Source organism: Coturnix japonica, chromosome 1 (assembly GCF_001577835.2).
Source record: "Coturnix japonica isolate 7356 chromosome 1, Coturnix japonica 2.1, whole genome shotgun sequence".
In the NCBI taxonomy this organism is placed as follows: Eukaryota; Metazoa; Chordata; class Aves; order Galliformes; family Phasianidae; genus Coturnix; species Coturnix japonica.
Window position 1 is genome coordinate 98,091,298 of NC_029516.1, and position 25,059 is coordinate 98,116,356.

Here is a 25,059-nt window from a genome sequence, read left to right on the forward strand (position 1 = left end):
CTTGAGTTTGAATAAACTTTTGCATTTGAAGTTTTAATTTTTAATAAAGAACAAAATAAATTCGGTGGTTGCTCTTTACCAACTGTATTTCCACAGGGCAGATTGTGCTACCTTTCTCAAGCTAAGTGGTCCTCTGTTCAGCTTTTAAGCTTGTTGAAACTCATGAATGTGAAAGTACTTCTTTATATGCTGTGAAAAGGGGGAGAGGAATCAAGACTCTTTGTCTTTTTGGTAGACAACACAGCAAAGGATAAAATCAGAACTGGATGTTCCCCTTGTTGTTAATCAGGGAAGTTTTTTGCATCCATTTTAGTGGTTCAAAGTACTGGATACTGTTTATTTGAGATAATGATTTGGAATAACTCTTCCTGAGTTATGCGGAAATAAGCATATCAGCGCAGGAGTTAATTTTAAATAATCTGCTGTAAATTCACATACTGCTGTAAATGTTAACATCTTTGAGATAGATGAAGCCCGAGAGCTTATTTATGTTAGTAGAGTTCAAAGTCTGATGGTCTAGTACGCTGTCAGAAGCTTCAAAGTAAGTCTTGACAGAAGCTAATAATGGTAGCAATTACATGATGATCATATTCCCTTTCTTATGTGAATGAATTGTTGTTAGGCAGTATTAAGGGTATTTTGATCTGATAAAGTGAATTTATGATGTGCAGGTTTACTATTCAACCCTAGGTTTGTATATTGCCTAGATTAAACCACTGAAGGTATGGCTTTGATCTGAAATGTAGAGCTTTCATAAGAAAATTAGAGTGAATTTGTAGAAGGTGCTGATAATTTGTCCCATTATAGGATTTATTTTTGTGCACTGAAGCAGCATCTGCTTAATTTCTAAATGTTTCAAATTGCTTTATTATTGGTAAAGAATTTGTTAGCAAAATGACTGGGAACTATGCTAAATTAAAATCTTGATGCCCTCTGTATCACAGTGAAGTGTTCCCCTTTTTCCTGTACTTACCCCAAAAGTAAACACCTGTCATTCTAAAGCACGTGAATTTCTTTCTCTTTTCACTCAGGTTCTAGGTGGCATTGAACCAAGTCTCTACAAGGGTAACATATGGTACACACCTATCAAAGAGGAGTGGTATTATCAGGTTGAAATTCTCAAGCTGGAGGTTGGAGGACAGAATCTTGAACTGGATTGCAGAGAGGTATTTGCAGTAATTTGTTTCAGTCTATAGAAAACGTGTTTGTTTAAGAAAAGGATCTAACTGATCATTTTTGTCCTTGCAAGCAGAAGTGTATTTTAGTCTCCTCTTAGAATTAAGGCTTTATAGTAACTTTGAAAGGAAATGAGCAAACCATGTGAGATGTATGTACATGCTGAAATATATATTTGACATGTACATGATAAAATTGCTTCAAAGAGGAGTTCAGAGTTGTTGATAGTACTTGCAGTAAATAAAGGACTAAGCTATAATTATTTTGTCAGCAGTTCACTGAAAATAAAGCTGTTGTGGTTTGGAAGGGCTCAGCCCCTTAACTAGTTTCAGATGTACTGAAGATACCTAAAAACTGAAGACAGTGGATTAATTTAAAAAGACAATTTTCTTTAAATAGCTACAGACTTTCTATAATATTCTGTGAAATCAAACCAAATAAGTTTTAAAACAGTTCTAAAAAACAGTTTTAAAAAAGTTCTGACCAAATAGAGAAAAGTGAATATTCTGCAGTGAGAACGTGGAGATATCTAAGCAAATAATTCATGATGGCAGTTGGCAGGTATTTCCTGTGGAAACTTTCCAAAGCATCCAGTCTCATGCTTCCTTTTTGTTTTTGGGGTTCACTTCATGAAATCACATAATGGTTAAGGTTGAAAAGGGTTCCTGGAGGTCATCTGCTCCAACCTCCTGCTCAAGCAGGGCCACCTAGAGCAGGTGTTAAGATGGCTTTTGAAGACCATAGAATCATGGATCCCTCTGAGTTGGGAGGGACTCACAAGGACCATTGAGTCCAACTCCTGTCTAACTCACAGAACCATCTAAAAATTAAGCCATACTTCTGAGAGCATTGTCCAGCTCTGTGAGGGGAAATCTTCAAGGGAGGAGAGTCCGCAGCTCTCTAGGCAACATGTTCATTTGCTCCACCATGTGCTCAGACTGAACTTTTTGTATTCCAGTTTGTGTCTATTGCCCATCTTACCTTCATTGCATTATCCTATGGTATTCTACTGAGCAGATCCCTGATGAGGCTAGAATCTTCTCTACTGAGGTCCAGTTTTGTGAGTTTGCTGGGTGCCCTACCCACAGCCCTAAGGACAGTGAACTCCATCATTTCATGGTCGTGGCAGCCAAGACTGCCCTCGAACTTCACATTCCCTGCCAGTCCTTCCTTGTTGGTGAGAACAAGGTCTATCAGAGAACCTCTCTCAAATAGCTCCTCTATCACTTGGGGAAGGAAGTTATCACCAGTGCAGTCCAGGAACCTCCTAGATTGTTTATGCCCTGCTGTGCTGTCACTCCAGCAGATACTGGGGTGAAAGAAGTCCACTCTCAGAACAAGGGCTTGTGAATGAGAGGCTGCTCCTGTTCAGCCATAGAGAGCCTCGTCCACTTATTCTTCCTGTTCAGATGGCCTGTAGCAGACCCTCACTACAATGTCACCTTGCTTTCCCTCCCTTTAATCCTGACCCATCAGCTCTCTGTCAGCTCCTCATCCATCCCCTAGGTCAAGTTTAATGCACTCTTACTGGCCACTGACTTCAAGGGCAGCACTCCTTCCTCATCTCCCCCACCTGTCCTTCCTCAAGAGCCTACATCCTTCCTTTACAATACTGCAGTCCTGGGAGCCATCCCACCATATCCCCTGATGCCAATAAGACCATAGCCCTGCAAGGATAAGCATGTCTCCAACTCATCTTTTTTACTCCCCATATTTTATATGTTGGTATACTTAAGGCACTTAAGAGGGGAACTCGAACATTTTGGGTCCCTAGAAAATGTTTTTGATAATTTCTCCGTACAGTTGCCTTGTTGGCATTTCCTTATTTTGCCTGCAAGTGCTGGAGGCGACCCCTCTCAAGACGCATATTGTTGATTTTGTGATCCATCCCTATCATATCACTCAGTGCCATTTGTTCAGCAGCCCTATGTATCACTCCTTTACTGGACTTCTGGTTGCTTTCTCTCTGTCCTGCTCCTTCCTAATTTAAAGCCCTCTTTACAAGGTCAGCCTGGCAAAAATGTGTTTGCCCCACGAGGGTGTGTCTTGTCTGTCCTAAACAGATGCTGATTCTCAAAGAGTCTCATGGTCAAAGAAACAAAAACCAAATTTTGTTCACTTCAGCCTTGCTAATTATTATTCCCCGTGCTTTCTGTTCTTATTAGGAGTAATTTTCTGCTGTCTCTGAATCAGTCTAATAAGACTGTGTTGGTTTTTTTGTTCCAAAGCTGTTTTATGTTTTTCTAGAGGATATGAGTATGTGTGTGTTTGATTTGGTTCTTGCTGTTGGTTGTTGCTACTCATGTTTTGATTTTAGTTCTATGATATTCATGCCCCGTTTTCATTAGCCACCCTGTATTGCCTGTCACTTGTCCTCTTAACTGGAAATCAGTAGAATGGGATAATTCTGAAGTTTTTATAGTTCATACAAATTAAATGAAATTAACAATAAAAGATTACATGAGCATAAACATATTGCCATACAAAATACAGAAGTCATATTTCTGTAGAAAGTATTTTAAATGAATCATACCATCTTCAACTTAATAAGCAGAATGAGGTCTGTTTAAATGCCTCCCTATTATATTGTTAGGAATGCAGAACTGCTGAGCCTCTGACAAAAATGTTTGTGTTTGCTTTTCCTTCCAGCCTTAAAGAACAGTCAACATGTTTTGAAATGGAGGCCTTGTACCGACTGTTTAACATGTGCTGCTTCCAAAAAAACAACTCACTTTAAAATCTAGTAGTGTTATGAAAGTTTCCTGTTATTGTCACTCTTCTGAGCCATGATTTGCTTTCACCTTGGATGTATCAGCATAGTATGTCAGTCAGTACTACAAAAAGCATAATGTTTTTCTGGATTTAAAGATATCTCCCAGCAAAACTTTAAGAGAAGAGTAGTAAATGAAGGCTAGAATTATAGAAGGTTAACTAATTATGGGTTTGCCGAGAACACATAATTTGTCATATGTGTTGATGAACTGTGTGCCCTCTCATCTCCTAATTGTTTTCTAGGAAGTGGAACTTCTTTTGTAACAGCCACTAGGGACTACTCCTTTCCTTGATAGGAAAAAGCTGTCCCTCTCACTTGAGTGCTCAGAGTCTGTCCAGTATTGTGCTGCAGCTGCTGGCAGAACAGGGCTGAGAAGGCAGGGAGCAGCCACTGGTGCTCTGTTAAATATTAACCAGCAAGACTGATAAGGCAAGAAGTTACTGCGTGCTGAGTGTACACTGTACACCGCATAGAAATCCATAAGAAAGGAATTCTGTGTGGTTTTATGCTAGTGGTTGGCTCTCTTGGTTGTGCCTCCCACCAACTTATTTCCAAGGGTAGCTCTCAGGGTTGCTGGCCATTGCATGTTAGTGTCACAGATATGCCAAAATGGGTTTCTAAATGCCTTAATTTGGTTATATTGATCCTGCTGAATTAGCTGGTACTTTCCATAAGCTGGGAAGTAATTAATGCCAATGACTGCTGCTGTTTCATGCCTTCCTTTTTGCAATCAATCATAGTTTTTAAAGGGTCCACAGATTTTGAAGAGGCAAGATTGAAATTTTCAGATTTCTTTGCAGTTGCTTTTGTATGTGTTCTCGTGGTTTTCCTAAGATTAGAAAGAAAGGTGTGCAATTGGCTTCCATACTCGAGTCGGTACCAATCATGCCATGTAAAGAGGACTCTTGTCCTCTGATCATTTTCAAGTGAGGAACAGCAGTCACTAAAAACAAGCTGCTGTGTGACATTTAAACTAGAGTGAGTACTTTGCATTACTGCAGAAACCTCAGTGCATGGCTTAGACACACATGCACGCTGTTTTGGTGTGCTTACCCTGTGTCAGTGCTAACCATGAAGGCACTTTAGTTCTATGATTCTGTGACTGCTGAAAAGTATGACATACAGGTTGATGAAGTCAGCTGTCAAAAAAGAACAACCCTGTCATTGCTGTGAAACAGTTTAATCTGCATTACATTAACTAAAGTGAGTAATTTCTCTCCTTTTTCCTCCTTTCTAGTATAATGCTGATAAAGCAATAGTAGACAGTGGGACCACCCTCCTCCGTCTGCCCCAGAAAGTCTTCAGCGCTGTTGTACAAGCGATAGCTCGCACATCCCTGGTAAGCTAATGCCATTTATTTTGCTTTAAATGTCAAATTCTTGTTAAATAATCACTTGATTTTTGAAAAGAGTGTCATCTTCTCTGCCTGCCTTGTAAGTCATAGAGCCGTTGACTTGAGGGGAGCAGAATCTTTCTTGATGTACTTCTGTTAAGAACTTATGGATGAATTCGATGGAAGCAGAAAAGGGAAAGGAAGACAAGAGAACAGGAAGTAAGGTGGGAAAAATGAGGTCTAAATCCAGACAGAAGGTGCGTATATAAAAATGCACCAGAAATACTGTGGAGACTGAGTATTTTGCTCTAAGCAATTCAGATACATGAACTTAATTCAATACTTTTCTATTCAAGGTATTAAGAGTCCAAAAATCAGTCCTTTCATTCCAAACAGAGGGTAAGGTAGAAGAGCCTGCTACTACAAGCAGTTACTTTCCAAATATAAGCTTGATTGTTGCGTAGAATGGATGCAATTCATCAGGATAATTCAAATCAAAAAAAGATGCTTTTGAATGTCATTATTTAATGAAGTTTTCAAGTGTCATTCTTTAGAAATAGAGTAGGCTTTAGAAGTAGGGCAGGAGCACGGTGCATTTATCTGAGTGTAGAGTAACTGAAACAGCATTTTGTAGTGAACAAAAGCTATTCATGAGTTTTGGCTGAATACAGTGAACAACACTGAGGAGGTTAAAGCAAAGGAATAAATTCCAGATATTTTGATGTGAACAAATTTAGTATTTTTGTCATGGCTTCAGGAAGAGACAGTGGTAGGAAGTGCAAATCACAGGAAACACAGTAAGTGAGCTATTGGCTGGATGTCCGACAGGCAACGTACTTAACTGTATGCTGTCAGTTCAAGACTGATACCCTTTTCCTGACTGAAAGCGGAGATTTGGCATGAAGAGTTTATTCACCGCCTGTAGTTGTCTGGTATGTGAAATAAATATGCAGATTATCTTACAGAGCTCAGTTTCCCTGGTTTAAAAGTTCTGCTCTTTGTAAAGTGCTTAAATATTGACTGCAACAACTGTAGCTGATGAGGGGGGAGGGAATTGAAAGAAGCGTACCCTAGAGCTCGTGTAATGTAGGCATGGCATCCTCCTAGGGAGTGGGTCACAGCACTCTGTGCTCTTCCCTGATGTGAGTAAGGGCGTTCAAACAAGGGCTTTCCACATGCCAAGTAAGAAGCCAGATCAATAAGATATTAGAGGGGAACCACTCTCTCACTTTGCCTAATGATTTTTGTTCTTCCTATTAAAAATGCATAAACAAACTCTTCTCTTCCAGGGCTATTTTTTAGTTTCAAGGGCCTTATTGTTGTATCTCTTTATCCCTTTATCGTGCTTTTAGGAGATAGTCTACTAAATGAGAAAGTAGTTAACAAGGTGCAAGGATTGGTTTCTAGAGTTGTCAGAATTATTTTATCAAAATGGGTACATTTGTACCAATGGCGTGACAACTTCACTTTGTGCTCTGTGCTTCTTGCAAGCTTTGTATTACAGAAACATAAAACCATCTGCTGTAGTCAGATACCTCTGACCACTGGTGCAGCAGGTTAACAAGTTCCTGCTTCTGGCTGCTTGTTACTGGCTTCCCAGCAAGATGTTATTGCCCCCTCAGGTATATTGGCATGTGTACCATTCCTTTATTCAACTCCATTAAAAAATAACAATAATATAAAAAAATCAAGTCTGTAGCTTTATGCTCTTTAATGGCATGGATTTTTCTTTTAAAATGCCCCTATTTGGTCTGAAGTCTTTTAGGGGGCAGTTATAGATGTGGTTTGATGTTGGGAGGTCTGAAGAGTGGTGGGTATAGCAGATGAGCAGAGATGAGTTGGGGGAAAGGCACAGCTACTGTACCTCATGAAGATGGAGAAGGGAAAGCTCAAATAAACCTAGAATCTTTCTTTTAATAACCTTTTAGATATCATAAAGCCAAATGCTTCCCAATGCATTTGTTCAACATACAGAAGTAAGGCAAAGGAAATACAATATAATAAGCAGCCTCACTAGAAAATCAAAGTAGGCACTTATAGTAGAGCACTTGATGGATTTTGCCTGTCCAGTCTGGGTGCTGCCTTGGAGTGCTTCTCAGATAACAAGCTCTGTTTTGCAATAGAAAATGGAGAGTGCTATGTTTTCAGCAGGTCTGATTTGGGACTGCTGTGAGTGGTCAAGCATTTCTGTTCCATACCAAGAGATTTACTTCAGCATGCATTTGAGAGTAAAGTGTAAAACCCATCTGTATCTGTAAGTCTGGTGCTGTGTTTGTATGAATGTTTGCCAGTCCAAGAACAGAAATGAGCACTTGGAAATATATTGTCTCTAACACAGCCTTAATTATTTCATTGGCAAGTAGGTGGGTGGGTGTGAATACTTGTCACCTGTAAAATGCCATCTAAATAATGCATGAGCTGATATTTGCAAAATAATCAATTTCACAGATAATTATAAATGAGTGGGGTAGAGAGGCTGGATTCCATCTTTTGAACCTGTATGAGAGAATTTGGCTGTACAACAGTGTAATAAGATATGGGCTTGTGTGCTGCTTCATTGGGGAGTCAGAGCCAACACAAAGCACTGCATGCAAATAATGATTTACTCTGATCTGGCAGCACATCAAATTTGTGTGCTTCAGGGAGCAAGAACTTCAGGCAAGATTGTTATCTTAGGTGAAGAAGCTCTGTAAGGGTTTAATTTTCACTTAGTTGGTGTCATGGCTATATTAAGAAACACTGCTAATCAACTTTTATTTCAAAAGCACATCAAGTCCTTCTGGTAGTGAGTGGCAGAGTGGCATGAGAGGGAGATGTGTTTCTTTTCATTGACCAGACCTGGAGTCTCTTGGATGCTAGGAGATTTTGGCATACCCTTTGGCTTCAAAACCCCAAAGCTGAGTAAAAAACTATGTGTGTGAGAAAGTGAAGCAATTCTATTAGATATTCATGTGGCTTATATGTGCTTTGTGTTCTTAGAAACTATGTATTTATTTTAATAGTTAGCATTTGGTCAGACCTATCAAAATCTACCACAATGTATGTAATCTGTGTGTATCACTCTTCTTTTTCCATAGATACAAGAATTCTCTTCTGGCTTCTGGTCTGGTTCACAACTTGCATGCTGGGATAAAACTGAAAGACCCTGGTCCTTATTTCCCAAACTCTCTATTTACATGAGGGATGAAAACTCTAGCAGGTCATTTCGGATCTCTATCCTACCACAGGTCTTGGTTTTCTTTGTTTATTCAACGTTGCTTTTATTTTTAGTATTATAAGGCATGTGCTCTTTAAAAATGGGAGCTATTTCTAATGGTAGTATAGAATTGCCTTATTACATGCAAGGGAATTTTCTTTTCAGTTTTTAAGCAGGAAAAGTAACAAAGAAACTTGTGTATTAGAAGAAACTCCAACTGCCAGAGCCAAATATGAAAGTTTCCCTCAGAATGCGGCCCATGTCGTTGGAAATGATTTAGGAAAAATAAACAAGTTTTGTTTTGTTTTCTTGAGCATTAGCCATACTAGATATCGATATGGAGTGTTCCTATTCATTTTGATCTTCTAATTTTGGGAGAAGGAAATTGATTTGTTTTTCATGGCATTCTGAATTGGAGCACTTCTCCTGAAAATGATAGTCTTGGCGAGGAGCCTGTGTGATCTCTTCACCAGTTCATATAACTTGGTTGGTTTATCTTTTATTCATATTCCATCCTAGCTTTTAGAATATAATGCTGTGCCACTTTTATTTCTGCTCTCTGGCTTTTTTTACCCCAGTACAGATTGCAATATAGGCCAGTATCTTCTAACATTACTAATATAATCTTTTACTTCAGGGAATGGTCAGGAGCGTAGAAGAGAATGAATTTTTAAGTACATTTTAACTGGAAATATAGTGAAGCCTCACGATAAGCTTTTTCTTTATTGATCATGTAGTATGTCAATCTTTCATCTTCCCCCAGGAGAAAAGAGGTAAAATGTGGCTTGAATTTCTGAACCTAGAACCTTAAGCTAACACTGAATGATCTCTGGATGGATTTTATCCTGATATTTTTGTTTTAAATAATATTTTCCTTCTACAATTTGAATTCATGTTCCAAATTCTTTCTTACATATCCTCCCCTTGTTGAACATATAGTAAAAAGTGGCCTTTGTGAACTTGCAGGTTCTCTGCACATAGTGAATGACTGTGTTTAAATTTTAAACTTAGGCTCCGAAGAGCTTTTACGTGCATGTAAGCTTTGATCAGGTTTAAATGTACAGAAGTCTGTTTGCTGCTGTTCACTTTTGATCTCCAGTGGAATTTGAGTGTTTGATTTTGAAAACCTGAAAAAAGTCTTGTAAGTACTCTGTGGTGTTGCTTCTTACACTCTGGCTTTCTTTCTTTTTGTTGTTCTTACTTTAATAGCTTTACATTCAACCCATCCTTGGAATCGGAGAGAACTTGCAGTGCTACCGATTTGGGATCTCTTCCTCCACCAATGCCTTGGTTATCGGTGCTACGGTCATGGAAGGCTTCTATGTAATCTTTGACAGAGCTCAGAGGAGAGTGGGCTTCGCAGTGAGTCCATGTGCAGGTGAGAACAGTATTTTGTGCAGGACTAGTGAGTGAGGAAACACTTGCTACTCTCAGAAAAGACCTTTGTGCTTTACATAGTGAGGAAAGGTATGAAAGTGTGGTTAGCAGTAAAAAACATCTTAGCAATCCCAAAGTATTCAGATTTCAGGGAGAGTAAAAAAGAAGGTCTTTTGGTATGAAGTAAATCAGCATCGATTTTGCATATCTTAGCTGCATTCTTCCTGCTGAGAGAGGATCTTCTTACTGAGACACCGATCAGTGTGTGCAGCTTCCCCAACATAGATCGGTCCCTGTTTTTAATGCGGCTTCATTTGTGCAGTCCTGTTTCAATTTGCAGATAAATTGATTCTTAACTTGACTGGGCAGTCAAGTACCTTACTCATGTATTTCTCTAAATACAAATTGTGCCTTTACAGCCTTTCAGAAATACTCAGAGCAAAGATGAAAATGGCACTCAAATTAAGACTTGCGATGTTTGTGCTGGTTCTAAACACATTGTTTGCTCAGTGTAAGTAGAAAACCATTAAGCTGCTGAGTAAATGTGAAGAAAAGAGTTGATCATTTTCGGCAGATTTCACAGTGCTGCTTAACTTTCTTGTTGTTTTGTGTTATTTATTTGTTTTTTTAATCTTACCTTCCCAAAAGTAGCTAAAAGTAATTTTGGTGTTTCTTCCCTTTGCTGATGAGACATTGCTTTGGCACCACTTGAACATAGAAGTGGGACAAGAAGAAAAGGCTGTGTACACATATGCAAGTGTCTGTCCCAAATACAAGTGATATGTGCCTTGAAAAGCGTAGCATCTGGGATATGCATGAGAAAAGGAGTATTGACTGGCACTGCCACTTTAATCCCCATTATTTATGTTAGAGATGTAAGGGCAGTAAGTATTTGAGTGCTTAGTGCAATCAGGAAATTGAGGGAAAAAAGAGACTAGCTGAGTCATAGATTCAGGGCATTCTAAAAGCTTTATACAATTATTTATTTATTTTAATCTCTATATTGTTAGTGGGCTCAAAATTGTTGCCTTTGAGCTAGCAAAGAAAAAAAATCTGGATGTTTGATGCAGGCTACTTAGTGAAGAACTCTATGAGATACCCTACAGTGATGAAAGATAAGTTTTGAATGCATTTGGAAGGAGAGCGTAACTGCACAAATATTGCTGGGCAGGTTTTTCTGACTGTCATTCCTCCGTTTTCTTCCCAACTGCAATTTACGAAGGCTAGAAGTGCCTCAGTCCCTGCCATGCTGCAACCATTAATGGAAGGGGCACTTTGACTCAACATTGTGACCAGCATCAGGTTGGCAGGGCGAGCCAGCTGGTGATCATAAGAATTGCTTTCACAGCGTGTCTGTGTAGAGAAAAGAATCTGGGAACCATAGTAACACTTTCACATTAATATTGCTACACAGAAGCATGGAGTTTGTCCGTTGTACTTAATTCAGCAAACCTCTCTAGAGTAGAAGAGCTGAGCTTTCTGACTAGAAATGAAATCCGAATCTACATGAGCTTGGACACACGATGATCCCCAGCTGGTGTTAGAATGCATTTAATTCTTGTTTCTTTGTCCATGTTTCATGCGTATGTCTAACCTAGCATCATGGGAACCTGATGCTTCTTGAGGAATCAGAAGGTGCAAACCACTGACTGAGACAAGATATACTGATTTGTTAGACTTTAATCATGGGGGGCAGATGACATTTTGCTGGATGTGCCAGCTATTCTGAATTCACTTCTTCACAGCTTGTGGCTTCCATATTTAACACTACTTTCATCAGAAAACCACAACTATGAGTGCTTAGCAGTCAGTGCAGTGTGAGAGATTAAGCTGCCTAACTGGCTTCCTGTGGAGGCCAGCCACGTCCTCCATAGCAACTATATTAATGTAATTTATTTGGAGCTTTTTAGTCTGTTCGTGGCATAAATTAAATTGAATTACTGACGGCATAAACCCTCAGAAGTAGAAACATAGAGGAGACCGTTCAGTGTTGCTGTGCTTCTTTATAATGATCTGTGCTTTCTTGTTTACAGTAGTACGTTAACACTAAATTTAAACCCGTGCTTTTGTAAGATATTGAACAGATATATGCTGAATTAAAAAAAAAAAAACAGTGGGAACAAAAACTAAGGCTAAAGACCTTAACTAAGTTCCATGTTTTTGTTGGCTAGAATGGCTGGCGATGAGAAATGATTTATCCCACAGTCCTCCTTGCCCTGTTTTCATTCTCCAGGATTTACCAAGAACTGAAGAGTGAGGAGATCTTAGTCAGAAAGCAGCAAGCTAATACATTGTGGCAGGAAAAGAGATATCCTTTTTCCTTTAAGGCTTATTCTGCCTGTTACTAGTTTCAAATTGTTTCAAGATATCTGTTGTTAACTTCAGAGATAAGCAGTATCTGCAGAATGACCAGGAAAAGGTTTGGATCAAGTTCCATCTTGAGACCGAATGTTTGAATCACTTAGATAGTATTAGTGATGCAATCTAATGGTACTTCAACATTGAGTAGAATTACACCTCTTGTTATTTTGTAATAAGTGAGAAAATCATAGCAGCAAGCCTTGGATGTTTTAAGGGCAGAAATGCACCAAGCACCATAATCATAAATGACATCTACACAATCACTAAGCTGTGATGAGACAGAATGCACTCTCCTCACTGTTTCATTCACTAAACTTGAGAGAATGGCTAACATGGTAAACACAGTGGCTAACAGATCTTCAAGTGAAAAGGAAAGTGCTAACGTGGAGGGCTGAGCATCAGAAATTTCATGAGGTTCAGTGAACAGAACTAAGGAGTTCTGTATCTTCAGCAGAAAACCATCACACGTGGGTACAGTCTGAGGGGGGACTGGCTGAAGAGCTGTCCTCTGGCAAAAAGAACTAGAGATTACGGTGGGCATCAAGGTGAATGCAAACCAAGGATGAATGCAAGTGAAAACATGTAATGAAAGGCAACATCCACCAGTAATACTCTGAGATATTCACTATGAACATTAGGAAACCTTCAGCAGAAGAGTACAGCAGGTTCTCCAGAATGATCGTAAGTTCTCCATCCTCAGAGTTTTCCAAGGCTTGGAAGGACAAAGCTGTACCTTACTTGATCTATTGATGATGTCAGTCCTACTCTGAGTAGGAAGCTGCACTAGGTGACCTCCAAAGGTCCCTACCAGGCAGCACTTCACAGTTCTGTGATATATTTGGTCTCACTTCAGGTTGCTTCCTTTCCAGAAAATCCAAGACAGTAAAAGAGATTGTTAGACCTTCACAACTTTGAGGTCTATACAGATGTTGTAAGATAGCATTTTTGTCCTGTAATCATCAATACTGTCGGAAATCCCATTTGTTCAAGGTCAAGAAATGACTATAGGTAGCTATCACCAGGTATTCTAACAACAACAACAAAAAAGCCAAAATATCACAATTCAACTAACATATAGTAGCTCATGTGACTTATTTTATGTTAAGGGTATATTTGAACAGTTTAGGCAAATTTCTCCCTTTTTATTTCCTTGCAATTACCGTCAGAGTAGAAGAGGGTAAAGTTTTCTTTTCAGGAGGAAAAAAGAGTCTGCTGCTATCAAACATTCTCAAAATGTAATTTCAAATGTCAGCCACCACAGCAATAATTTTGTATTGCTTTTTCTTTATATAAGGAATAGTTATTGTATTTGAACCAAATAATAAATAATTAGGGACTGTTTATTTTCAGACCTATCTCCAAGGTGGAAAATTGTGTTGCTTTTTTTTTTCTTTTCATTTTTTCACTTCTTCAAAATGCTGAATTCCTAAATAGTAATATCGATGCCTTGCGTTTCGCATTGATATTATATGTGATTTAGTTTGGTTTTGCTGCCGGGCTTCATAGAGATATACAAAATGGTGGGGCGGAGAAGAACAGTGAGATACGTATGAGAAAGAATTGCATGGCAGGGCAAGTACAATACATGGACTCTTAACAAAGCTGATTTCACAGGCCTTCAAGGTAGTCTTTTGCAATTCTGTCCACTCCTGTGAAGTTTCCATGCTGTGTCTGTGGGACAGCAGTGTCTTGGCGAAGAAATGCTGATGATATGGGGTGCAGTGGCCACATTGTTGTTCTGACGAGTTGAGAGAGCACGTGTTTGGTTGTTACTGATGTCAGAAAGCTTGTGAATGCAGCCTCAGGTTTCACGCAGCTCTGCCTAATAGTCTTTTGCCACCAAAGAAGTCTTCCCAGTCTTCCCACATCTGCAGCGGGAGAAAGGGTTGGTTCAGCGAGTGATCCCTGAGAAAATTCTTGGGTCTGGCATTTCTTATGGCAGGTGTTTTTTCCATCAGATGAGTGAGGTGTCCTGACTCTCCTGGAAGCTAACCTGTCACTAGGGACAAGATTGTGAGTGAGCAGAACAGCCTCATATATTAGCACCCTTACATAAGTTGAAGTAATTCTAGTGAGAATTGAACTTATAAGTAATATGAGATCATGGGAGGCTGAGAATGCTGCATCTTCCATCTTCCTTCCTGAGGATGTTTTATTCCAATCTCTTCAAATGTGCTTGCATGAGACTTGTCAAAGCTGTGTGTAAAAGAGAGATAATGTTTACAGTAGGCAGGGCCACTTAAGATCTGTCGTGTGTCTGTATGTAAAATGAACAAAGAGGCAAGAACCTTAAAACTGAGGTCTTTTCAGGAAATATATAAATGTGCCTTGGAGTATTTCACTAGAAAAGTGAATGACAGCTGTATGGGAAGTTTGTTAAAATGCATAGAGAGCACTGACTGCAGGCTCCTAGTTGCCCTAAGCAAGCTGGAAGGTGTGTCCTTCCCCAGCTACAGGCCTGTAGGTACAAAATGCCCTGAATATTTTGTTGCCCCAGGCAACTCCCTTGCTCTGCCTTTACAACACACATAGCCCCATCCGCAGTTCAGGGCAGCTTTGCTGGCTTGCCATGGTTACTGTGACAACCATGGACAGCATAACCTTTTCCAGCAAATACTGGTTTAACGAGTACCGTCTTGTGGCGGTAATGAAACAAATCAGGGAGCTTGTGATGTGCCAAGATGGATGGCTGCTGAGGCACTCCTTCGCAATTCTTCCTTTAGCTCTGTCATGTCCATTTTTGATCTGCTGTTAGATTCTTCCTCACTGCCCAACGTGTCTTGTCCAGACTCCTCACTATTGGCACTGACCATCCCCTCCACTCTTCCCCTATTCTGGGCAGCTGTCCCCAAGCTCTTCTGCTTTACCTCCCCTTCCTTCTTGATTTTCATCTCAGCAGTACCACTCCTGAGGCTATCGGTGCTGCTTTCTGCCTAAAATATGGTCCTCTAAAGTATCCGTGAAGCTAATGAACCTGTGTACAACTCCCTAAAACCTTGGGAGGCAGCTAATACAGAAGATGTAAGAATCCTCTCAGAGCCTCTTCCACTTGTTGCAAATGCCGGAAACAACAAAAACTCCCCAGGCCCTGAACAGTGTACTGGTACTGTAGGATTTTTTAAGCCTCATTAAATTGACATTTCTGAAAGGTTAGTTCAGAAGGAAAATGTGATCCAGCAGCTGGGGCTTTAAGTTGGCTATGGGAGATGAGTTAAATTTCTGCTCTCTCATTGACAGCCTATGTAGATGTGGGAGTGTTATGGTCTCCGTTTGCCTCAGATTCCCATTTTATAAATGTGGGATACCAGCATGCTAATTGCAATAAGAAAAACATTTTAAAATGTGTAAGCTGAGATACATGATGATGAAGGGGGGAGGGTTGCATAGGTTTTTAGGCTAGATCTTGTTACTCACTTTTAAATGGTGTCTCATAGACTTAATGCTTCTCTTTTTGTAATTTCTCAGAGGTTGATGGTTCTCCAGTGTCTGAGATTGAAGGCCCTTTCACAACCACAGATGTTGCAAGCAACTGTGTTTCTAGCATAACTTTCCATGAACCGGTGTTGTGGATAGCTTCCTATGCTCTCATGAGCCTCTGTGGGATTATTCTCCTTATATTGATCATCCTGCTGCTTATTCCACCACGGTGCCAGCATCGCTACACTGACAATGACGTGGTCAACGATGAGTCCTCCTTGGTGCGACATCGATGGAAATGAGAAACTTGATGGTGAAACCTGGGACTTCAACAGAATGAAGGACAAAGTACTTTGCCAAGGGGAAGAAGCCAATGCCTCAGTCCTTTCTACATCCATTACAAATTGCTGTGGAAAGCCCTCCAAATACACTGCATCGTAACTTTTTAAGCTTTATTTTCTAACACTGACTCTGAACCAAAGCACTGTTAACCACCTCATAAGTGCTACGGTACTGGATTTGCTACTACAGTACAATGAGCCTTTACACTCCCAATAGTACCTTTTCTTTTTTTTTTTTTTTTAAGAAGAAAAATCCCCTACATCATGTTGTTCTTCCACTCTCTGAACAAAGTTGTCCATCCGTCTTTCATATAAAAAAAGAAGTTATCCAAATTTTCTAACTGATCAAACCCTGACTGTAGAAAAAGAGAAAAAAAAAATAATAACCTTTCTTACTAATCACATTAAATGAATACTGCATTGTGTTTACATCAGTTCATTTTGAAGCTGTGCTTATGGTGCGGGGAAAAGAGAAAGGTCAGACACACGCAGCAGTCAAAGCAAGTGAGGTCAAGAAAAAAGGTGGTTTGGGTTCTTGTTCCTCAAGACGTCTGCTGCCACTTGAGGGGTCACCATTCCCAGGTGTCATTGCAAAATGGTTTGAGGAGGTAAAAACTGAGAAACAAACTTGTTCAGCCTTAGCGTAAAACAAGACTACCTCTCTTAATTCACAAGGATGCTACCACTGGTAAGCATGTGACTTAGAACTGGTCTTAAAACACAAGATGTCCCATGCAACCAAATGTAACTCCTATGCTTCTTAGTAGTTGATATTAGAGAAATTAATACTTAAAATCTTTCCACTTCGATGCATAAAAAAGCTGTTCAGTTTCCCCCCCATTGTGGGGTTTTGTGTGGCTGTTTGTTTGTTTGTTTTTAATTCAGGGTGACTGATATTTAGGAAAGGCTGGATTGCTTATGTATAGATATTATAAACCTAAAACGTTCTATTACGTCTTTTCCTATTTTTAGCGAGTGTGTAACGAGAAGGAATCAACAAAACTAAAAATACAACCCATTGTTTGCTGAGCTCAGCAGTGTAGATGTTCAAGAGAAGTGTTACCTCACGGACAGACCGTGAAGTGAAAATCTTAATGCAGGCTTGTTTTTAAACATGAGCAGCAGCTGGGGGTTTTAGTTTAGTTTAGTGTGACAGGCAATTGAAAAATTTCTGGACTGACTATCTGAATACAAACATGCAGTAGGACTGAAAACAATAGTGGGAGAGATCAGGAAAGAATGTATTTGACCAGACCTCCACTGTGCAAGCATAGATCTTAACGCTGAGGTCAGAAAACAGTATTTTCTTTGCAGAAAGAATGATGTTCCATGTATTTAGTCAGAGAGCACTGTACCTCAGCTGCTTTTCTAGAGCATTTGCATAGTGAGTTCAAAAGATAAACAACGCGAGGTTGAACAGTCCAGTGATAACAAGTCATCTCTTTAAAAAATATCAGAAAAAAAAATCCTTTGCAATTCAATAGCAGAGCAGTATACAAATCTGTGGGTAACAAGAAAGTGGTAAAAAAAGGAAGCTTAGCTCAGAATCTCCCAATCCGTCACCCAGAAATTTTTCTGCCTGTAATCCCTTCCTGCAGCTTTCTGATTCACACTGCCTTTGCTTCTGACTCTACAGGGAATAGGTGAATATTTCTTTTCTATTATTATTTTTTCCAGGATGGTGCTTTTACAGAGGTGCGCGTACTGTGTGTGCAAATAAAGCACCGTTGTTTTTTAAACTGGTGTGTATATCACTTCGTAACTAGAAGTGCCTGTGGTTTTCTTTCCTTTTAAATTCCTGCATTTCCAAACTGCTTGACTGCGTCAGGTAAAATGATTTGTGTTTTGATCTAACATCTGAAAGTGACTTATCTTAGAATTAAGAGTTGGAAGTGGGGGAAGTTTTGAGTTTGCCTCATTCCTGCTCTGTCTCTTAGCTTTTAAGGGGAGAAAAGCAATTGCAAGGAATGTAAGAAACACAGTTTAGGTGTTTTCTGTCTAATATGCCTTGCATATGTCTCTTTCTTCCTGTCTTTTTTCTTTATGTCTTTTTAATTGGGTCTTTTAGTACACTTTATTAAAACAAGTTGTTTCTTTGGGTTTTCCTTACAGCAAAAGACTTTGCTTCATTTCTAGTTCTGTGATTCAGTTCTCCTGGGTTTGGTTTGACGCGTTAACGAACCTTTTCAAACTTGTATTCCTTCTTGTATAATATAGTAATACAAGTAATGTTTTTGTCATCTGCTTCAAACAGAAACGTGTTGTGCATGTTTGGATTAATCTAGTAGTAAACAGTGAGCCCCTTTTCAATTCAGAAAGCACCAACAGTTGTATGTTCTCAGAATACGTTAACTTCTGTTTCCCTCTCCCTTCTTATCTCTTCATCATAAGGAGTTATAGGGAGGAATTTATTGGGAAAAGTTCCTGGTATGCTTCTGATGACAAGCTAGAGTTGTTCTGAGTTGTTTAACAAAGTCAGCGTAGAAAATATTATGTAGAAGCCTTTCAGTTTTACCCTTTTGTTTTGAAAGTCATTGGTCAAGACATTTTAACAGAAATACTTGAATTACATGAGCAATAATCAAGTAGGACAAGTGAAATAGTAATATATTCTTGAGTTTTCATGGCATCCCTTGCCACTAAAATTTAGTTTAGTTTATAGTAAAACGCTGTTAATGACATCTGCTAGCGGCAGAAAATTCATCTTAGCTTGTAAATTGATACTTACATTGGCAGATATTCAGGTGAGTATTGCTTTGTTGCTCTGGCAACAAGAAGAGCAATAGAAACCCTTGAGGGTTGATTTTTAGCCTACAGCACATTAAGAAAAATAATGCTCTTGAGCATTTTTCCATGAAAGATGAAACACAAAGACAGACTACAGCGTTCCCAAGTATGTCTTACCAGTGATCAGTGTGTGTTTTTTTAAAGGAGAGTGCTGTGAGGTATTTTATACTCCTGTTAACTAACTTCAGAAATCAGATTAAATCACACCTGAAGAGATAAATAAATACATAAATAAATAAATAAGAAAGAAAACAACCACCAAAGCCAAAAAGCAGAGCTTTGGGTAAAGATGGTGCTGAGATATATTCTCTATTTATTATGGAAGACAGGGTGCTCTAAATCACAGCGCTCTAAATCACTCCTTGTATACATATCAATATTTGTTGCAGAACCAGCAATCTCCTAATGTGAATGTAATATCGTGTACCATGAAAATGTCAGAAAGCCATGTTTTATTGGATGCAGCCTTTTAGATAATTGATGCTATCAGTTCAGTCATTAGGGATTTGAAGATGCGTGATTTGAGTACAATAGTTAAATCTGAGTTCAGGCATGGGAATACATTAGTTATATCCCATTGCCTTTGCAGGTTTTAGAAATCTTATCATAGGCTTTCTGGCTCAATTTAAGAGCTGAAGAAAACACATGGAGAATTTTTATAAGCTTTTTTTGTTTGTTTTTTCAGATTCAGTAAAAGGAGTTCGGTACGGGGGATTGTTCTGTTTTCAGGATTTGTAAGTTGGACCAACTTAAATGCAGTGTATCAAGGCAGGGGGCCATTTCAGTTCTCCGCTTTGGTGTTCTGCAAGTTCATGTGTAGCTATTACAGTACTGGCTTTGGTATCTTGTTAACAGATGAATTTCTTAACTCTTTATCGCTTGATATCAAAAGATTCTGCTCAGTTACTTGCAGCGTATGAATTTATGCTTCACTGAAAAATTAGTTATTTGTATACTAACCTTTTCCAGTCTTTTTCTTTCTTTTTTTTTTTTTTTTTTTAGCCTCTTAACATAGCACTTTTTTAAAAGACAGAGTAGTTTTTTAGTTGTCCAGTAATCCAGAATGCCTGAAATGTTGAAACATTCTTTCAGTTCTGTAGAGGTTTCTCAACAGCTCTATTGGTTGGCTGCCATATTCTGACCTCCGAAATGAGCTTCATATACATGAGCAGTAGTAGTGCCTCATCACAAAGGAAGCTGATATGGCTGAGGTGAAAGCAAAGGAAATAAAGGAAAGAGAATCACAGAATCACAGAATTGTAGGGGTTGGAAGGGACCTCTAGAGATCATCGAGTCCAACCCCCTGCCAAAGCAGGCTCCCTACACCATGTCACACAGGTAGGCATCCAGGTGGGTCTTGAATATCTCCAGAGAAGGAGACTCCACCACCTCCCTGGGCAGCCTGTTCCAGTGCTCCGTCACCTTCACCGTAAAGAAGTTCTTGCACACATTCGTGCGGAACTGAGAAATTAGTAGGCTACGCATTACTCCACTTCATTACAAATTTTAAGAGCATAACTGATTGATCCTTTTAGGAAAGGTCTGTGCAATCTACCAAGACATCACTTGCTGTCAGACTTGACTCTGATTGACAAATTGTTTGTTTCTGGGTGGTGAAATTCCTGCTGCTGTTCAGCAAAGGGAAAACAGATGGCAATGGTATATTTGCAGAGGCGGTCAGATCTGCTGGCTTCTGGAGTCTGATTAGACTTTAGGCCAGGCTTGTGAATAATCTGGAGTCCTGGTAATTTCTTCTCAGGAACATTAGCTGAAATAAAATTGTTGCCTTCAGTCAAATTCCTGAATGGGGTGAATCCATACTGTAAAAGCTACTGTTAAGACTTGCACTAACTGACAGAGAGGCTAAGGTGAACTGAGGCTGGCTGGTTGTGCAAAATGAGGAGATGCTAAATCACAGAGTATTCTGCCAGACTTTCAGATCAAGGCTGAGGTTCCTCAGTAGAGCAGAATAGGAAAGGAGGTTCTGAAAAGCTGCTGTAAATGCAACCATGCCAGCTTATCATCTGGCTTTTTGGTATGAGAACACTTGTTTGAAAGGTTTGTGAAGTGCACTCTGTGGTGCCTATTGCTGCTACTGGGAATTATTCACCCATAAGTGAACAAAGGGTGCGGTCATCTTTAAGTAGGATGAATAACCCCCTCTCCTGTAACAAAGCACTTAGTGGTATTTCTCTCCCATTTGTAAGTAACAAAATGGGTTATTTTAAAACACACTGACATCAGTGGCTGTACAGTCAGTTTGCTTTTTTATTCTGTTCGCTGCTTTAGGTTTAGCTGGATCTTAGTGGCCAGATAGTTTTTGAAATGTTGGAAATTTTAGATTAATTGTAAAACACATATTTGTATAACACAGAAGGTAATTCTCAGCATGTAAGTAAGAGCATTCAGTAACACTAAGTGTTCTATTTTAAACTGATGATAATCACTTCAAATCAGTATATTTGAGTTTAACTTCTGTCCTGTTAATTCACCATCTGTGGATTTTCTGATGTTCTGAAAGTCTCTGACCACCACACCCACCTCCCCAAAAGAAGTTCAAAAAGACCGAAGAGCCCCATATCCAAAATTCAACCTACAGACAAAAGATACCTTTTTTTTTTTTTTGGTCACCATCCACAGACCTGTTTTAAAGCAGTTTGTGAGGCTTTAGAAGTTAACTCGGGGTTGAAAATAGTTGCATTCAGGTGGTGGGCCTGGAAGGAAAGAATTAAGAGCCAAAACTCCACCTGTGGAAAGGGATCCCTGAACTCTGACACAGAGTACAAAGGACCCCTTTGCACTTCTGAGTACAGCTCCTGGCCTCTTTCACTTCTCACTAAGACAGAATTAAGGACTGGTCTTCCTCTCTGGTTTGTACTTTTTGGCCACAGATTGCTTGGAAAGCTCTTGGTGTAGCACTGTCCTCCCCTCCTGGACTTACTTCCCAACATAAGGAACTGAGATCTGTAGCTCAAGGAATACTGTGTAACCCACAGTAGACCTCCAGGTAGTATGCCCTGGAAACTGTGACACATATGCATATTTTTCCTTGTTCTCTGTAGTTATGATACAGGGGTGGAGAGAGCACAACAAGGAACCCCTCATGGAAGGCCTGGCTGGTTTTCTATTGCCACAAACTACAGTCAATCCCTTAGTGACTTCTGGCTCTTCTTTCTGAATCAGAAACTTCTACTTTTCCAAGTTGAGCGACTCAATTTGATTTTACATCCATGTGTAGTTAGGTAAAATACTTGAATAAACTGCATTGTTTGTAACCATTGTATTCTTCTTTGGAGAGTATCTTCCCTCACAGCTATTTCAAATTTCTGAGGGGTACGTTTATCCTGTGTTGTTAATGGCTAATCATGTAACAGTGTTTAAATGGCTGTTTTTGCAACATTCTGGGGAAAATAAAACAGGTTCAAGCAAATCATACTGAAATGACAATTTCTTGATGGCACCAAGGCAAGGATTACTGCAATATGTCCTAGAAAAACTTCTTTGCTAGCCAATGCTCTGTGTGTGTGTATAAAACTATACAAGGTTGAGTTTAAATATGATTTATCTGAATCAACTCCCATTTCTTAATTAAAAAAATAAATAAATGAAGATGTTGAAATCTTTGATGGCTATCACTACATCAGCTGTTATTTGATGGTTCCTCAGGAAGCATGGAAAGGTCTTCACCACCAAAGAAATGATTCCATGTAGTAGAGGCAAATCTTCACCTCATCAAATGATGAGACATAACGTGGACTGCAAGGAAAGCAGGATCAATACGTTGAAAAAAGGAGTACAGTCTCTTCTTTATTACTATATTTTTACAGTCAGTCTTTGGGTTATATTAGGATATCTATCCCAGTTACTGCCAAACCTCATTACTTTCCATAAGTCGGTATTTGGCACTTTCAAGTCTTGCCATTTTCAGATAAACTCTATGTACAAGTCAAATTTTCCGCTGCTTAAAATAAATGATTAATTCTTTCAACTCATTCACTGTGTCTTTTTAAATCCTGTTAAGATGATCTTCAAAGCCAGTAAATGGTATCCATCCAAATTCTTTGAGTACTTTGAGACGTTCAATCCTAACCTCTGGCTTTATCTCTAAAAAGAAGGCAGAACTGCTTCAGAACTCACCTGAAACCAGCAGGGAGGGGAGGAGGTAGGCACGTTTAGCTCCAACGTGATGTTCCTGCTTGCATTCAAACAACTTGAGATTGATCAATCTCAAGATATTTATTTCAATCCATCGCAGGTGATCAGAAACTTCTTTTCTAGTTAATTGTTTCCTGTGTCTGGCTTTTGCCCAATATGGAGACGTGCTGATGAAAATCCAAGAGCATTACTTGTGCTCTGTATCCCGTACCCCAGGAGGTGGCGCCCACGTTTTGTTTTTCAAATACACGTTTTGAGCCTTTCCACAGCAAATTCCATCGCTCAGGTTGAATTCTACTGGATGTGCTTTTGTTTTTTTCTTTCTTCTTACCGTATCTTATCCTTAACGTCCTGATCATTGAGTGCTACCCGTCTTACCTCCCCTAAAGTCTTATTTTAAAAATCCACTATTTTTAAGCCCAAAATTATTATCTTTAAAGGTATAGTAGTGTATGTGTGTTGATAAATTTAAGGGATCGCTCAAGCAAGACAGATCAGTGCAAACTGCTTAAAATGGTGTTTTATTTCACAGACTGGAAAGCTGTCTGGTTTTGCTCATTACTGTCCCAATATTCACTAAAGCCAACCTATTATCACACAGCTCTGCTCATGCTATACAACTTTGCATCTTTTTCTTGTGCTTAAACTTCTCCTGTGCATCTCAAATCACCATCATCTTCAGAACACCCTCCGTGCTTCAGGCCTACTGAATCCAAAACTGTAAAGCTGTCTAACACATTAATAACCATCAATCATTTGCGCTTCTCTTGTTCTTTTTTTTCCCCACTGAAGGTGACCCATCTAAACAAAACACCTCCTATGTTTGTGTGCAATGTGAGAGTAAGAATTTATTGCATGAACAGGGATTTTTTTAATCAGCACAGTCCATTACAGACAAATATCTGAAGGTTTACCATTCAAGAACTCAATCTAATTCTCCAGGGCAGCATGTAATTTCTATGAATGTTTAATATGTAAGCATTAACAATTCCTCTCTTTCTCCACCAAAACAAACTCTTTTTAAAAATAAATAAATGCCTTTTTTTCCCCCCTATAGAAGTTTAGGAATAACTACTGCCTACACTTTGGTGCATTTTCTTTTTCTCTAGGATACTTAATGATGCATCATTTGTTTTTCTAGGATACTTAATGCCGTTTACTAAGAAATGCAGGCTCCTGTAAAGATTATAGGAATCTGTGTTGACAGTTTATGCATAAATCACAGAATCATAGAGTCTTGGAATCACAAGGTTGGAAAGGACCTACAAGATCATCCAGTCCAACCGTCTTCCCATTACCACTGCTACCACAAGCCACTAAACCATATCTCATAGCTCCTCATCCAGATGCCTCTTGAACACTGCCAGGGACGGTGACTCCACCACCTCCCCAGGCAGCTATTCCAGTGCCTGACCACTCTCTGAGAGAAAAAGTTCTTTCTTGTGTCTAATCTGGTACAATTTGTGGCCATTTCTTTGGGTTCTGTTTGTTGCCCGGCAGAAGAGGCCAAGCCCCTCCTCATCACAACATCCCTTCAGGAAGTTGTAGAGTGCAATGAGGTCTCCCCTGAAGACCTCATTCCTGACTGAGCAACCCCAGCTCCCTCAGCTGCTCCTCATAAGACTTGTGCTCCAGACCCCTCCCTGGAATTGTTCCAGGACCCCAACATTTTTCTTGTAGTGAGGGGCTCAAAACTGAACACAATACTTGAGGTGTGTCCTCACCAGTGCTGAGTACAGAGGGATGATTACCTCTCTGCTCCTGCTGGCCACATTATTTCTAATGCAGGTAAGGATGCCACTGGTCCTCTGGGCCACCTGGGCACACTGTCAGTTCATGTTCAGTCGAGCACCAACCAACACCCCCAGGTCCCTTTCCTCTTCACAGTGATCCAGCCATTCAGCCCCAAGCTATAGCGCTGCATGGGGTTATTGTGGCCAAAGTACAGGACCCAGCATTGGCCTTGTTGAACCTCATCCCATTCACTATTCACTAACAGTACCACAATTAGTTTTACAGTTGGCAGGTAGATGGAGCTACTTTTTATAAATAAACAAGGTATTGTGTTTCTTTAAATGCTTTATTTTTAGGTACCCAGAAGAGTTCTGTAGTGCACTGCACAGGTATATCTTCTCCTTTGGCA

At 39.5% G+C, this 25,059-nt stretch overlaps 1 protein-coding gene across 1 annotated transcript in view; it reads left to right on the top strand.

Annotated features, from left to right (window-relative positions):
* Positions 1-17,713, top strand: part of BACE2 (beta-secretase 2) — a 51,519-nt gene extending 33,806 nt beyond the window's left edge. The window contains 5 exon segments of the mRNA XM_015881943.2: positions 1,032-1,166; positions 5,187-5,288; positions 8,360-8,509; positions 9,688-9,856; positions 15,682-17,713. Coding sequence (XP_015737429.1) covers positions 1,032-1,166; positions 5,187-5,288; positions 8,360-8,509; positions 9,688-9,856; positions 15,682-15,935 — 810 coding nt within the window. The 3' untranslated portion in view covers positions 15,936-17,713.
* Positions 17,714-25,059: the final 7,346 nt, after the last annotated feature.